The sequence below is a fragment of the Leptonychotes weddellii genome, chromosome 16 (genome assembly GCF_054177405.1).
Source record: "Leptonychotes weddellii isolate Sample4059 chromosome 16, ASM5417740v2, whole genome shotgun sequence".
NCBI classification, from domain to species: Eukaryota; Metazoa; Chordata; class Mammalia; order Carnivora; family Phocidae; genus Leptonychotes; species Leptonychotes weddellii.
The window spans coordinates 41,754,059-41,770,118 of record NC_138384.1 but is presented as its reverse complement, the minus strand read 5'-3'; the positions used below and the strand labels follow the sequence as shown (position 1 = coordinate 41,770,118).

General features: G+C 58.4%; 2 protein-coding genes across 5 annotated transcripts in view; both read left to right on the top strand.

Annotated features, from left to right (window-relative positions):
* Positions 1–1,019: 1,019 nt before the first annotated feature.
* Positions 1,020–9,750, top strand: TMEM145 (transmembrane protein 145). 4 transcript variants are annotated; one of them, XM_031019294.2, is made up of 15 exons: positions 1,021–1,236; positions 2,004–2,078; positions 2,195–2,272; positions 2,359–2,445; positions 2,541–2,642; positions 2,748–2,832; positions 2,945–3,016; positions 3,133–3,201; positions 3,836–3,916; positions 4,000–4,078; positions 4,224–4,317; positions 5,044–5,216; positions 6,028–6,148; positions 8,225–8,431; positions 8,920–9,750. In XM_031019294.2, the coding sequence occupies exons 1-15, from the start codon at positions 1,114–1,116 to the stop codon at positions 9,166–9,168; spliced, it is 1,695 nt and encodes a 564-aa protein (XP_030875154.1). In that variant the 5' UTR covers positions 1,021–1,113; the 3' UTR covers positions 9,169–9,750. The 4 variants fall into 4 exon arrangements, with proteins under 4 accessions (XP_081663086.1, XP_030875154.1, XP_081663085.1 ...); XM_081806961.1 differs by having other exon boundaries at positions 1,022–1,236; positions 9,390–9,748; XM_081806960.1 differs by lacking the exons at positions 8,225–8,431; positions 8,920–9,750 and adding an exon at positions 6,258–6,841 and having other exon boundaries at positions 1,020–1,236.
* A 436-nt stretch (positions 9,751–10,186) lies between these two features.
* Positions 10,187–16,060, top strand: part of MEGF8 (multiple EGF like domains 8) — a 39,930-nt gene continuing 34,056 nt past the window's right edge. Inside the window, exons 1-3 of the mRNA XM_081807899.1 lie at positions 10,187–11,094; positions 15,350–15,513; positions 15,842–16,048. Coding sequence (XP_081664025.1) covers positions 10,908–11,094; positions 15,350–15,513; positions 15,842–16,048 — 558 coding nt within the window. The 5' untranslated portion in view covers positions 10,187–10,907. The remainder of the gene's footprint in view (positions 11,095–15,349; positions 15,514–15,841; positions 16,049–16,060) is intronic.

Here is a 16,060-nt window from a genome sequence, read left to right as displayed (position 1 = left end):
ACACATTTCTGGCTTCTCTGGAAAAAAAAGAAAGAAAGAAAGAAAAGATCTGGCAGCAGACCTACTATCCCTTCTGGCAACAACTGGCTCAAGCCAAGTAGCAGAGGCCGCCTTTTCACGGGGCTCACACTGAAATGTTTCATGCACTTATGTTTCCTGCTTGGCCCCTGGCTTAGAAAGTTTTTTAAAATGATATTTTGAGGAGCAACACATTTTTTGCAGAGGAGAGGGAGGAATGAAGCTAGAAATGTTTGTTGGAATCTGATCAGGAAAATGAAGCTGAGGGACTTGGACGCTACTCTCTAAAGCCTTTCCAGGGATCCTCATTGCCCACTGGGAAACCGTAAGGTTGGAACCAGCTGGTAGGGGACTGAACTGGGAGATTACAGGACTTGGCTGAGGTTTAATGAGAAAGTGGCAATGTTGGGTTTTGAACCCAGGTAGTTGATTTCAGTCTGCTGTGGACTTCTCACAACACCACCTCTTCTGAGAGGCAGCAAGCCCGTTTCACACCCCAGTCAGCAGTGACTGGACAGGGTCAGGCAATGGAGTGGAGTGGTTGTGGCCCAGGGTTGTGCCATCTCCGTGTTTTGTGACCCAGAACAAGTGGTTTGCCCTCTCCCGCCTCTGTGTCTCTGTGGGCACTTCACAGAGTCCACAGGATCTCGGGTGGACACAGCTGGGGATGGCTGTCATGCGAGGCGGGGATGAGCAATGAAAGAGCAGTTTGGGTCTAAATTCGGGGGAGGTCAGGACAGAGCTGGGGTCTGTGGTTTGGGGGGTCATCCCGAGAGGGCAGTCTGGAGGAGGCGGCACGGCTTGGGGGAATGGGAGTTCAGTGTAGGACACGGGGAGCCAGAGGAGTCAGGGACACTCCCAGAGGGGAGGACTTAGGCTGGGGCGGGGTGGAGAGGCGTCCTCTCTCACACCGATTGGGAAGGCGGCAGGCCAGGCCATCCTGGAGGAGGGGGCGGGGAGCGCGGCGGCCGGCGGCCCCTTTAATCGGGGGCGCGCGCTGGCCGGCCCGCGCGCTCTCGCCGCCGTCGCCGGGCCGGAGCGGGAGTCGGAGCGGATCTGGGGCCGGGGCCGGGGCCGGGGCCGGTAGCGGGCGGAATGGAGCCCCCGCGAGCGCCCGCTCTGCGCCTCCTGCTGCTGCAGCCGCTGCTGCTCCTGCTCCTGCCACTGCCCCCCCGCGCCCGGGCCAAGTACGTGCGGGGCAACCTCAGCTCCAAGGAGGTGAGCGCGCTGGGCCCTCCCCTGCCACCCGCCGGGCCCCCGGGGACCCGAGGGAAGGGAGGGAGGAGGGTGCCGCCCCGCCCCCTGCCGCCCTTCCCTGGCGGTCCTTGGGAGCCGCGGGGGACGGGGCGGGGGGGGAATGGGGCTGGGGTTATGGGGGTGGGGGGATTGGGTCAGTGTTGAGGCTGAGAGGGGCTGTGGGGTCGAGAAGAGACTTGGGGGTTGTAGGAGGGACATTGAGGTCAGAGCTGGGCGGGGAGGAGGGCCCGGTTGGGAGAGTCGGAGTTTGGGGTGGGGGTTGGGGGGGGGGGGACGCCGAGGTGGTGCTGAAGGGACAGCACTTTTCACTCTGCCGAAAGCCTTGAGTTCACGCTCCTGCTCAGGGCCGGAAGAGGGCCCCAGCACGAGATGGTCTCTGGGACCCCCCTGGGGGGCATGTGTGTGGATAACCCATGGGGGTGGCAGTCAGATTGTGTCTGGGACTGAACGTGGCCTGGGTGGGTATCTGGCCCTCCAGGATCTTTCTCAGGGCACTCGGAAAATGGGACAAGTGTTTGAGGGGAGAAGAAACTTGGGGGGGTGGGGGGGCTTCTGAGGCAAGAATCCTGGACCCAAAGCGAAGGGATCACAGAAGAATTTGGGTTGTAACTTGGTCCTCTTATGCTTCTTGGGAAACCAGGTACCCAAGGGTAGGGAAGGAAAGTTGGGGGCCCGTGGAGTCCAGGAGAGTTCTCAAAGGACTCAGCAGGACTGGGCCCCTTTTTCAGGACTGGCTGTTCCTGACGAGATTTTGCTTTCTTTCGGATTATGGACGACTGGACTTCCGTTTCCGATACCCTGAGGTGAGCCTTCCTTAACTAGTCTCCATGCAGAGGCTGGATACTCCCTTGGCCTCCCAAGGCAAGGACCACCCCAGCTCTCTGCACTCCCCCAAACTTCAAAATCTCTGGGTTTGCAGGCCAAGTGCTGTCAGAACATCCTCCTCTATTTCGACGACCCATCCCAGTGGCCAGCTGTGTACAAGGCAGGGGACAAGGTGAAGGCTGTGAGGAGGGTGTATGGGGGGAGAGGGGGGGAAGGTCGAGGCTGGCCAGGGGGTGACCATGTCCCTGCCTTCCCCAGGACTGCCTGGCCAAGGAGTCAGTGATCAGGCCCGAGAACAACCAGGTCATCAACCTCACCACCCAGTACGCCTGGTCAGGCTGTCAGGTATGGGCCCAGTCTGGGGGAGTGAGCAGGTGCTGAAGGCCAAGGACCTGGGGGCTGCACAGACAGGCTTCAGCCTTCTTCTCGTTTCTCCCCAGGTAGTGTCAGAGGAGGGAACCCGTTACCTGAGCTGCTCCAGTGGCCGAAGCTTCCGCTCTGTGCGCGAAAGGTGGTGGTACATCGCACTCAGCAAGTGTGGGGTAAGGGGCTGGGACGGCCACCCGGGCCTTCCCCTCCTTGCCTTCCTGCTGATCCCCTGCCTGCCCAGGCCCCCCTCCCCCCTTAGGCCGCCACACTCTCCACAGGGAGATGGGCTGCAGCTGGAGTACGAGATGGTCCTCACCAACGGCAAGTCCTTCTGGACACGGCATTTCTCGGCTGATGAGTTCGGTGAGTATATGGGGACCCAGAAGCCAGGATCTTTGTGGGACTCTAGAGTGGGGTGCCTGCTGAGGAACCCCCAGCCTGACTGAAACATTTCCTCCTTCTACCAAATCGGCAGGGATCCTGGAGACAGATGTGACTTTCCTTCTCATCTTCATCCTCATCTTCTTCCTCTCCTGTTACTTTGGATGTGAGTCCAGCACATGGTGGTAGTGGTCGGGTTAGGAGTTATGGGGGGCAGGATTGGGGGAGGTGAGCTACTCTCCCTTCCTGTCTGTGAATCCCCTTCCCCTACCCGTCTTCTAGATTTGCTGAAAGGACGTCAGTTGCTCCACACAACTTATAAAATGTTCATGGCTGCAGCAGGAGTGGAGGGTGAGGTTTAGAGTAGCCCAACTTTGAGTTCTGTCAGAGGAGGGGCCTAGGGTCCAGACACGTGGGTCTGAGGGAAGAGGGGCTGGGGGCCTGGACTCCTGGTTCTGAGGGAGGAGGGGCTGGGGGCCTGGATTCCTGGGTCTGAGGGAGGAGGGGCTGGGGGCCTGGACTCCTGGATCTGAGGGAGGAGGGGCTGGGGGCCTGGATTCCTGGGTCTGAGGGAGGAGGGGGCTGGAGGCCTGGACTCCTGGAGGAGGGGCTGGGGGCCTGGACTCCTGGGCCTGAGGGAGGAGGGGCTGGGGGCGGGACTCCTGGGTCTGAGGGAAGAGGGGCTGGGGGCCTAGATTCCTGGGTCTGAGGGAGGAGGAGCTGGGGGCGGGACTCCCGGGTCTGAGGGAAGAGGGGCTGGGGGCCTGAGGGAGGAGGTGGCTGTGGGCCTGGACATCTGGGTCCTGGAGAGGAGAGGCTGGAGCCTAGACTCCAGAGTCTCCTAGGACATCAGTGGGAAGAAATGGTCTAGAGTCCTGATGGGGATGAAGGAGGAGTTCTGGCCATCTGGATCATAGTGCTAGGGAACAGTGATGCCGCAAAGCCGGTTTCTGTCCTTTCCTCCCTCTGCCCATTCTCCCCTCAGTCCTGAGCCTCCTGTTTTTCTGCATCTACTGGGGCCAGTACGCCACTGATGGCATTGGCAACAGGAGTCTGAAGATCTTGGGTGAGAACGAAGTGGGCCGGGGAAGGGTGCCCAGGCTCGCTGCGAGCCCTGTGTCTGAGACACCCTCTCCTCCCTTCTCGCAGCCAAGCTGCTCTTCTCCTCCAGCTTCCTCATCTTCCTGCTGATGCTCATCCTTCTGGGGAAGGGATTCACGGTGACACGGTGCCCAGGCTGGGGCGGGAGGGAGTGTTGGGGGGAGATGTGGCTGGGCTAGGGAACAGGGCACTCGGGTGGATCTGGGGGGTGGCTGCCCGCTTCTCCCTGACAGCCCCCACCCCTGCTGTCTCCCCTCATGGCCGGCCGCCAGGGGCCGCATCAGCCACTCAGGTTCCGTGAAGTTGTCTGTCTACATGACCCTGTACACCCTTACCCACGTGGTGCTGCTCATCTATGAGGCCGAGGTGAGTGCCACCCGCCACTGCCCAGGCCTTGCCTCCCTGCCACCCCCCCCGCGAGGCTTTTGGCCACCTCCTCCACCTGTCTGCCAGCCCTTCTTCACATCGCACTCTTGCTGGCTCGCTCGCTCCCACTCTGCGATTTCTGCCTGCCCATCTGTCTCTCTGAGTGCATGCCTCCCCTCTTCACCATCTCTGAGGAGCCTTCTTCCTCCTCCCTCTGTCTCTCACTGTCTGTCACATTTATGCTCAATGTCATGACTGAGAGTTCAGGAGTCCCGCAGACCTGGATTCTACTCTGGCTCTCCCACTCCCCAGCTAGCTGACCTTGGGTGATGCCCGCCCCCTCTAAGCCTGTTTCCTCTTCTGGAAAAGTAGGAGGGTTTTACTTATCCCAGGGAGGCTCCTCTAAGGCTTTATATCACCTTGGCTTTGACTTTGGCCAAAAGGTGTCCCTCTTAGCCTCAGTTTCCCCCTCCGTGAAGTGAGGTGATAATAAGACCTAACTCACCGAGTTGAGGCAAATGGAAAAGCTTACGCATGGCAGGTGTCTCGCCCCATGTTGGGCCCCTGGTAGCGAATGTATTCTCTTCTGTTTCCGTTTTGTGCTCTCCAGCTGCTTCTGTCCTGACCAAGTACCTCTGCCCCCTGGGTGCCCAGGGGTGGGGTCTGGGGTCCCTGTGTGGCGGGCAGGGGGTCAGAGCTATGACGAACCCTCTCCCTTGCGTCCAGTTCTTTGACCCGGGCCAGGTACTGTACACGTATGAGTCGCCGGCGGGCTATGGGCTCATTGGGCTGCAGGTGGCGGCTTACGTGTGGTTCTGCTATGCTGTACTCATCTCCTTGCGCCACTTCCCGGAGAAGCAGCCTTTCTACGTGCCCTTCTTTGCTGCCTACACCCTCTGGTGAGACGTGCTGGGCCCCCAATGTGTCCCTGTCTCCTGGTCCTGGGGCTTCCCGGAAACGGCTCTCCATTTCTCAGGCCCTCCTCAGTCAGGCAACTGTCCCAGAGTCTGCCACTGACTCACTTTGTGACCTGGAAAAAATCACTTTCCCAAATTAAAAAAAGAAAAAAAAAAAAAAAAGAGTGCCTCAGGTTGCCTACCCATAAAGAAAGGATTCTCTTGAGCATGCGTCAGGCAATATGTAAGGCACATAGTAAGTGTTCAATAAAAGCTAGTTGTAATTCTTTATCGTTCAACGTAACTTAGCAGTACAGCAGGCAGATTCTAAGCCTGACTGCCTGGGTTCAGATCCCAGTTCTAAAGCTTGTAAGCTGTGTGACCTCACGCAAAAATTAACTTCTGTCGGCCTCAGTGTCCTTACCTGTTTAATGGGGATGGAAATTGCACTTGTTTCGTAGCGTCATTGTGAGAGTTAATGAGTTTATATACATGAGACGCAGTAAGTCCTTAATTGTTATTGTCCTGTGTTAATTCATTCACCAAACATCTTTTGATTTCCTATCAGGTGCCAGGATTTGGGGTGGGGTGGAACTGAGTTAAATTCAGCCTAGTCTTTGCCTTCCAGAATTTCCCAGGCCAGTGGGATTCCTGCCCCCCTTTTAACCTCTGGCTTCTGAAGGTCACACTGGCTTCTCTCCAGTTTGGGACCCACCTGGGCCCCATGTGTGTGTGCATGGCAGGGGAGCTGGGGCCATGGGGTGGGGACGAGGGCAGGGGCAGTGTCTCTACTGACCCAGTACCTCCCCTTCAGGTTCTTTGCGGTTCCTGTGATGGCCCTGATTGCCAACTTTGGGATCCCCAAGTGGGCCCGGGAGAAGATTGTCAATGGCATCCAGCTGGGGATCCATTTGTATGCCCATGGCGTGTTCCTGGTGAGGAAGGGCATCCAGGTGGGGGTGGGAGCCTGATGGGCGGAGGATGCGTGAGGCTGAACCTTCTGTTCTGAGCTCTCCATCCATTTCCTTCACTTCATCCCTTTAGACATCCAACAGACATCGAGAGCCTGCTGGGTTCCTGCAGGCTGCTCTCCTGTGTCGTCCGCCCCCCTCCCCCCTGCCCACAGTCCACCCTCTTTTATTCCTCGCTCCCATCTTGTCCTGGCCTCTTCCCCAACCCAACCCCCCCCCTTTTCCCTTAAATAAACTCTATGCTCAATGTGAGGCTCGAACTCATGATACTGTGATCAAGAAGCTGCATGCTGTACCATCTGAGCCATTCGGGCGCCCAAGAACCCCACCGTCTTTCTTTCACCCCCTCCCATTCCCATTCCGGACCCTGTGTCCCCAGACTCTCACATTTCTCTTCTCTATCCCCCTGCCTTTCCCAAGCCCCTTGGTCACTACTCCACCCTTCCCCAACACGTTCTCCCATCTGCCATCACAGGCCATTGTCCAGGAAGAAGCAGGTGGGGTGGGCCAGGCTGGGGTCCCAGGGGACCTGGATCTGAATGATATCGAGAGGCTATCAGCACCAACCTCTTCTTCGCCCCTGATTTATATCCTATCTGGCCTTCTGGGTGACAGTTCATGTATCTATACGTTCATATACCTTGTTTAGTTGTCAGAGCAGCCCCAGGACAGGATGGATAATGGTTGTTGAACCCACTCTACAGAAGGGCCCAGATGGGGGAGGTGACCTGCCAGGGCTCCATGGCCTTTGGTATTAGAGCAGGGACTTTGAGCCCAGTCCTTCTCCAGCAGACCATGAGAGGGAGCCAGACCTGGATATAGGCATTGATGAGGGTCCCAGGTCTTGCCTGACCCCAGGGGTCCACAGTGTGCTCTGGGTGGGGAATGTACTCAGTCACAGGTAGCCGGGTCCCCCATCTTCCACCCCAGAGCCTGACTTAGTTCCAGACTCACCATCCCAGCACAGCCCTTCTTGAAACTCTGCAGGAAGTCAGAAAGGGGCAGAAAGAGGAGAAATGCTGGGAACCATCACGTGCCAAGCTCTGCACCAGGGGTTTGCATTTCTACCCTCTCCTCATCTTTCCAAGGAGGCACTGCAATCCCTTTTCCCCAGTGAGGCTGAGGGAGTTTTATCATCGTGACCCAGATCCCATACTCAATGAGCTGTGGGGCGAGAGGTGGGGTGCGGGCCTGAACACGGAAATGCAGTGCCCTTTTAGCTGTATTTCACCTTCAGCCAGTTTCTTTCCTAAAAATGCTCAGTTAGGTGAGCACAGCTCCACCTCTGGCATTCCCCAGCTCCTTGTCTCCTGTTGAGCACAACCTTAGTAAGTTCAGTGTAGGACACGGGGAGCCAGAGGAGTCAGGGGGTTATGCTGGGCTCCCATGTGCAATGCTAGAGTCACACCTAGTCCCGGCCCTCATTACTTACTAGACTAACTGGGGACACATCTCTACATTCGACCAATATTTATCGAGTGCTTATGAGGCAGGTACTGTTCTAGATGGTACTGGGGATTCAGCAGGGAACTGAACAAATTCCTACCTTCATGGTGCTAACATTCTAGAATCTATCCGGTGTTGTCCAATTGACCTTTCTGTGTTTATGAAAATATTCTATACTCTGTGCTGTCCAATACAATAGCTACTATCCACATGTGGTTACTGAGCACTTCAATGTGGCTAGTGTGACTGAAGACAAACATTTTCATTTACCTTTGATTAATTTAAATGTAAATAGCTCCATATGGTTAGTGGCTGTCATACTGGACAGGGAAGGATGCTGACACTTAACCAATCTGCGATAAGTCAGTGATCAGGGCTCTGATGGAGGAAGTATCGCAGAGTGGTCGACGGAAGAAAAAGGTGGGAGCTCAGGGCACCGTGAGAGCCCAGGGTAGGTGCCTAATCCAGGCTGACGGGCCGCAGGGAATCGTGGGGGATGTCAAGTGAAGGGGGATCCTTAGGACCCCATGTTTATGGAGACGGCCTGAGGCCTGGACAGCGCTTCTCCAACCAGCACCTGGCCTCTCGCCCCAGATCATGACACGCCCTTCGGCAGCCAACAAGAACTTCCCGTACCACGTGCGCACGTCGCAGATCGCCTCGGCCGGGGCCCCGGGCCCCGGAGGGAGCCAATCCACGGACAAGGCCTTCCCGCAGCACGTCTATGGGAACGTGACGTTCATCAGCGACTCGGTGCCCAACTTCACGGAGCTCTTCTCCATCCCCCCGCCCGCCTCCTCCGTAAGCCCCGCGCCCCCGGCGCACGAGGAGCTGCTGGCGCCGCCCCTGGAGTACCTGACCCCGCTCCCGGCCCCGCCGCCGCCCCCCTCTCCCAGGCGCCTGAGCCCACCCCCCGCCTTTCGCATGCCCCGAGCCCCAACACCACGCCGCGACCTACCCCCGGCGCCCGCGCCCACCCTGCCCGATTGGGTCCTGGCGCTGTTGCGCACGCCCCCGCAGACGCCACGCGCCGTGCCCCCGCCACCAGCCTTCCGCGGCTCTCCACCCACTCCCCGGCCGCCGCCGGAGTTCGCCCCGCGCGCTCCGACGCCGCCCCTTGAGTACCTGGCCCCGCTGCCCAGGCGCCCGGCCACCCGGTCCTTCCCTGATTGACACCTGCGCCCGCACCTCGGGAGGGGGGCTCCTTTGCGGGGAGGGGGACGGGCCTTCGGGGCCGCATCTGCCCCCCGTGGGTCCCGGATGGCCTCTGACCCTGACCCCCCTCCCAGGCCGGGAAGCAGGTGGAGGAGACGGCGGTGGCGGCGGCGGTGGCCCCGAGGGGCCGCGTGGTGACCATGGCCGAGCCGGGCGCGGCCTCCCCGCCCCTTCCCGCTCGGTTCCCCAAGGCGGCCGACCCGAGCTGGGATGGCCCGACGCCGCCCTATCAGCCGCTCGTGCCCCAGACGGCGGCGCCGCACACCGGCTTCACCGAATACTTCAGCATGCACACGGCCGGGGGCACCGCACCCCCGGTCTGAGCACCCTTGCCCACCCCGCCCCTTGGGCCGCGCGCCGGGCCCCGGCCGGGCTCCGGATCCCCGCTCTATCCCGGCCCCAGGGCTCTGCCATCCCAGGCCTTCCCGACCCTCCCCACCCCGCGCGCCCAGGTAGGGGTGCGTACTGTCCCGCTCCGCCCCCTTCCCCCGACTTTTGTGCCAAACGGTCCCGCGGGAGCCGCTCTCCCCGTCCCCTCCCTCAGCCCCTGCCCCGAGCGGCGCCGGATTCTGGGCTCCCGCTGTTCCGAGACCTACGGCCCCCTGGCCCCCTCCGAGACCTCTGATCCCGCCGGACCCCGGAACACCAGTGACGATCGCCGGGACCCTGCCCGTGACTCTCCAGGACTCCGCGACCCCGAGCCATTGCTCCTGGGACGGATATTGTGAATCTGGTCTCGACTCTGAAACCTTCCCTTGGATCTCTGTGACCTCGGACCCGAGCTCTGCCCACCCCTATCTCCATCCGGGGGTCTTCCCTCAGGTCCCCGGCAGAAAGACTTTTTTCCCTTCTTGCCAAAATAAAGCGGATTCGTTGAGTTTTTATCTATAAAATGGCCTCTTTACATCTTGATGGTGCTCAGAGGCGGGGCGGAGCATGAACCATTCCAGGCTCTGGACCTCAGTGTGTCCAGCTGTGAAATGGCATTTTGGGAGGGGCCTGCATAACCTGGCCTTCATACTGGCCCGGAATCTGGGGGCACTGAACATCTAAATCATCCAACAGAACCCTCTTACTGCACCGCTCCTTTATTTTTTACCGTCTCTTCTCCAGTCAGGGCTAGAGGCGCCCTCCAGTGGCACAAACTTTGCTCAACCACCTGTACCCCGAGTCTGGGTTACGATTTTAGCACTGCGCATGTGTAATTCTCTCTTCGCAAGCCAAGGAGGTCACTGCTGCGCACGCGCCTGGGAACAAATGGGCGGGGAAGTTTCCGGAAGTCTCCCTCTGTGGAGGGGTGGGGTTGGATGCTCCGCAGTCCTCCCAGGGCCGCTCTGACCAGCTGCTCTGCGACTTCTCGCCTCCTCTCCATCTTTCCTCCCACAGCGGCCGCTCGGCCCCCGCCCCCTCGTCCTCCCGGCGGGTCTTCCCAGGCCGCTCTGGCCCGAGCGTCCCCTCGTCTCTCTGATCTGGCCCATCCGGCTCCGGAGGGAGGCGCGGGTGGGTGAGCAAGGGAGTTCGTCTATGGGGTCCAGGCCCAAGCCCCTGAAGACGGACTCCGCCCCCGACACCCGCTCGCGCCCCGCCCCTGGCTGGAGGGGTCTCTCTCGGATCTTCCGGGCCTGGCCCGGCACGACCCGCACCCTCTATGGAGGCCCCCGCCGGGCTGTAGAGCCCTTCGCCCCCTGGGGATCCACCCGTATATAAGGTCCGTTTTGGCCTGCAGCGGCCCGCCTTTATAACTGCTGGACACCGTTTATGGGGTCAGCTAGCCTGTGGGGGCCCGTGACTATAAGGGACTCCCACGGTCCCTAGGAGTCGGCCTCGTCCATAACGACCCCATTTACGGGTCCTTCCATGGGTCTGTAGGACCTACTCCGCGGCTTCCAGAGCCCGTCTACAGCGGCGGTTCCCTTCGTGGGGTCTGCAACTCCTGGACCTCCCTGGTCTACAAGGCCATGTCCCGTCTATAGAGGTCACATTTGCAGGGCCTCACGCCGCGTGGAGGGTCCTCTCCCGGTCTTTAAGGCCTGTCCCGTCTGTAAGAGTGCGGGAGGCGGCGATGGCCCTGGGCCTGGCTCTGGCCGTGGCGCTGGCTCTATCTTTGGCCCTGGTGGGGCCTCTGATACCTGGGGCCCAGGCAGGGGACTGCAAGGGGCAGCGGCAAGTGCTGCGGGAGGCGCCAGGCTTCGTGACGGATGGTGCGGGCAACTACAGCGTCAATGGCAATTGCGAGTGGCTCATCGAGGGTGAGTGGGGCCGCGTGGGTCACACACCCACCCATTCGCTGATTCATTCATTTGTGCACTCATTAATCCCACTCACCGAATTCCCACACCCCGGTTCTGGTCCAGGCCCTTTGCTCTGAAATGCAGCCAACCTGGGCCCTGTCCTGGAAGTCCTTGAAGTCTGGTGGGGGAGTTGCACCCAGACCCAGATGGACAATTACAAGCCAAGAGCATCAATGAGAGATACTCTGAATGACTGTTAGCAACTCAGGCTCTGAGCGCAACCACCTGCTTCAAATTTGGGTTCCACTTCTCACTAGCTTTGTGATTTGGGCAGGCAGCTTCTTTTCTCTGAGGTCCAGCTCCCTCTCCTCCCAGGTAGGGTTCATGCTAGTATTGACCTCATAGGGTTGTTGGAATTCAATGAGAACACCATTTAACATGCCTGGCACATAGTATGTACACGGTAAATGGTATTAGGATTATACTGTTGTTATTTTTAAAGTAATTCAATAAAGGCATTTTTTTCAGTCATTCATGTGCCAGACATTATATTTGTTATCGAGACATAACAGAGACCAAGGCAACCCTAGCAATCCATGATGACTTGGGGCTTAGAATCCAGTGGGGAAGACAAACACATGAATAGAGAGTGACAACCTAGAGTGGTTGGGACTGTGATGGAGGAACCCCAGGGGCCTGTGGGAGCCAGAGGAAGTACCTGGCCTGGGGGCTGGGAGAAGAGAGAGGGCTTCATGGGGGAGGAGATGTCTGAGCTGAGACCCAAAGGACCAATAGCAATTAACCGGGAGGAAGAGTAAGAGCATTCCAGAGGGAACAGCCTATGCAAAGGCCCCATCCTTACCCTTATGGGCTCCTAGTCCAGTGGGGGAAGCAAACCCACCCACAAGGAGTGGGAAGCCCAGAAGACGTCTGATTTAGCCTGGCCTGGAGCTAAGACCAAAGGCATGTGAAAGAGGGAACAGAAGGGCCCCCCAGGCCAGGAGCATAGCCCATGCAAAGGCCTGGCAGCAGGAGGGATGATGCTTTTGAGGACACAGAATACAAGAAGACAAAGAGTGAACCAGAGGGTGGAAGACTGATTTTGACCTGTATCCTGAGGGCACTAAGGAGGTGGAAGAGAAGTCTCAAGGCAGTGCCTGGAGAAGTCCAGGAAGGCTTCTCTGTAGCAGATGTAGGAGCTGGTGTCCAGGGAGTGGTAGGAGTCCCCCAGAGGAGGTTCTGGGCAAAGGCCAGAGGTGTGATGTCCCAAATCAGGCATGGTCTCCCTTTACAGGCTGCAGACCTTGGTCTTTATCTGAGGACACTGGGGAGTGTGGGAGGGTTTTGAACAGGGAAGGACATGATCCTGACTTAAGTTTTAGGTCTCTGTGGCTATTGTATGGTGTATGGATGAAGCATGTTTCTTGGGGATGAGTGTGTCTGTCCCCAGCTTGGGGGCCATTCCTGTCTGAGGGTGTAGGTAAGCACAGAATGGGAAGTATGGGTATGCGTTTGATGTATACATCATTCTCTGGCCTTAAAGAGCCCAGCCTTGTTGGGGATGGTAAGGCTGGATGCAGACGTTCATTCTACAGTATGCTCAGGCTATGTCTAGAAGGAGGTAGAGGGGTTGGGTAGATGGGCAGAGGGGGATGAAAGAATACTGGGGGTCACGTAGGAGGGGCCATTGGAATAGGGTTCTGAAGCATGCATAGGAGTTTGCTGGGAGAGAGGCTGGTGTGTCTCAGGAGCCATGTCTAGGTTTTTCTGGTCTGATTGGACTGCTGGCTGAGAGGTGCGGAGGGCGCCACAAGCAGGGGAAGAAAGGCCTTGAATGTCATGCTGAGCAACTTGGCTTTTTCTCTTGGCATTGATGGGGAGCCACAGAATGATTGTGGGGGGTGGCCTGGAGACTTGGTGTGCTAGTCTTGCTGGAGAGGAGGTAGAGAGGGCTGAGAGCACTGAGAGGTGTTTGGGAAGTTTCACCAGTGAGATTTGGGGACCACCTGGCTGGATGTTGGGATAGGGAGGAGTCTAGGTGACTTCCAGATCCTCCTTGATCTCCCATGCTTCCCAGTGCCTATTACCTTTGAGAACAAACACGTTCCCCCATGTTTTAAAAAATAAGCAGCTGGCCTACTTCCTTTTATACCACATCCACACTTTATTGTAACCAATCCTCATAACATCCTCATGAATAAAAAGGCATTCTGCTTTTGGAAACCGGGGGTTGGGGTGCCTGGGTGGCACAGCTGGTTAAGCGTCCGACTCTTGGTTTCGGCTCAGGTTGTGATCTCAGAGTTGTGAGATCGAGCCCCGAGTCAGGCTCCTCTCTCAGCTCAGCGTGGCATCTGCTTGGGTTTCTCTCTCCCTCTCCCTGTGCCCCTCCCCCCGCACGCTCCCCACCCCCATGCGCTCTCTCTTTCTCTCTCTCTCTCAAATAAATAAATAAATATTTAAAAAGAAAATGAAAGCAGGGAGTTTTGGGGTTGGATCCCTGTCCAGAAGGGCATGGGCATTGAGCCTGTGTTGGGTGGAAGCAGGAGATCTTGAACTTAGGGAGGAACTTGGGGAAAGCAGATGGTGAGCTGGCTTCCAGCATGCCCTTGACAAAGATGTACTTGTGATTCTGGGAACTGAGCTTTATATTTTGGTTGAGGCTGGCAAGATTCTGGGAGGTGTTGTTGCCTGGTCTGGCGAAATGGTTCTTCTTCCTTCCCCAGACCATGGTTTGGGGTCTGTGTGATGTTCTCAGGGGCTCTGGCCAGAGCCCGAGGGAAGGCTGCCAACTTCAGTATTCTTTCTTTTGTGCATTTCTTCATTCCTTGCTCAGTGCCAGGCCCTGTGCTGGTTAATGTCAGGGAGGGACCCCAAGATGAGTTAGGCCTAGACCCTGCCCTGTGGGCCTCTTTGGCTGCAGAGGAAACAGACCCAGACACACATGATCCTGGCGCAGAGGAATGAAGGTTATAAAATCTAAAAAAAAAAAAAAAAAAAGCCCTCCATGGCTCCCTGCCATTCCCAGTATGCAGGGGAGCGTGCTGAGGGGCATGGGAGAAGGGGCTGGCCCAGGGTCCCCCAGCAGGTCAGGAGCAGAGCTGGAACCCAGGTCTAGTTTCCTGAGCCCCTAGTGTGAGATGTGGGATGAGGGTTACGGAGGAGGGCTGGGCCTCTCCCGTGGTTGTAGCTGGATATCAGCTGGGCCTGCAGTCATCTGAACACTCACCTGAGCCAGACGTCCGCGAAAGCTCCCTAACGGGGCTGGTGGTTGCTGCTGCCCGTGGGCTGGAAGCTCAGCTGGGGCTGTCAGCTGGGATGCCGACACGTGGCCCCCGCCATGTGGCTTTGGCTTTTCATAGCTTGACAGCTGTGTTCTGAGAAGGAGCATTCTATGATGTCCAGGTAGAAGCTGTGAGGCTTCTCTGATCTAGCTGTGCAGGGGCCAGAATGTCTGCATTGCTGGCTTGTATGGGTCATGCTAGTCTTTCTGAGGGTCTTCCCTGATACAAGGGGCAAGGAACCAGCCCTCATCTCTCGATGGGAGGAGTGGCCAAGAAGTTTGAATCCACCTCAGTACCGTTATAACTCCACTTTCCAGATGAAGAAGCAGATCCAGAGAGGTTAGGGGACATGCCCAAGGCCACACGGCTAGTAGCTAGTAAATGGCAGAGCCAAGATGTCAGCCCAGGCAGTCTGGCTCAAGTCTGTGCCTTTAGCTACTACAATAAACTGAGCCTTGGGGTGGGGGTGGGGGGCGAGAGGAGCTGTGGTACTCCAAGGTTTGGCCCATTCCGGGGGAAGAAACTGGCCTCTTCCCTTGGAGCTCTGATCAGCCTGGAACAGGTGACCGTCCCAGAGGCCCTTTTCCGTCTGGGAGTATGCTTCTCTGCTCAGGTCTGGACCCTGCCCCTCAGGCTTAATGTCTGAGGCTCAGGAAAAAAGGAGAACAGCTCTGTGTGACCCCCGGGGTGGGGTCCTTTCTGGGGCACTTCAGCTTTCCCATCTGAATGGTGGGAGGTGTTCAGCCTGGTCTCAGGAGTCCTTTCCAGGGCTGACACTGTAATTCCTTCTCTGGCCCTGTCCCTCTGGCTGTCACAGCTCTGACCTCCCTGGGCCATTGAGACCAGGGGCCCCTCGAAGGCAGGGCTCGGGTCTGACTCATGTTTGGGCCTCCCACATCACCAGGCAGGCCTTGGTATTTTGGGGTGAGGTACGTGGAGGCACAGGGAGAGGGTCCACATCTGAGCCCAGCCCCCCTGCTCTCGCTGCCCAGCCCCAAGCCCCCAGCACCGGATCCTGCTGGACTTCCTTTTCCTGGACACGGAGTGCACTTACGACTACCTGTTCGTGTATGATGGGGACTCTCCCCGAGGGCCCCTGCTTGCCAGTCTGAGTGGGAGCACTCGGCCTCCACCCATCGAGGCCTCCTCAGGCAAGGTTGGTGGGGCCGGACTGTGGGGGGGAGCTGGGCTGTTGGGGGGCCAGGCTGTGCGGGGTAGACTGTGGGGCTCTGGCTGGAGGTCCAGGTGGAGTTTGGAGGAGTGGGGGGGCGTCGATACACAGAAGGAAACAAAAGAGGGGGAGGGGCAGAGAGACTGAAGGAGAGACTTCACGTCTACTGATGGAAGGACACAAGGACAAAGAAGGGTGGAGAGAGACCAAGAAAGGAGGTGGGGACGCCCAGGGTGGGGTGGGGACAGCAGCAGCCCACCCTCCCAGTCCAGTCCCCCGAGTCCCCGGAGCCGCGCCCATCTCGTGCCTGCAGATGCTGCTGCACCTCTTCAGCGATGCCAACTACAACCTGCTGGGCTTCAACGCGTCCTTCCGCTTCTCCTTGTGCCCCGGGGGCTGTGGCAGCCATGGGCAGTGCCGGGCCCCCGGGCAGTGCGCCTGCGAGCGCGGCTGGGGGGGCCCCGACTGCAGCCTGCAGGAGTGTCCCACCTACTGCGGCAGCCATGGCACCTGCGCCTCGGTGAGCCTGTCC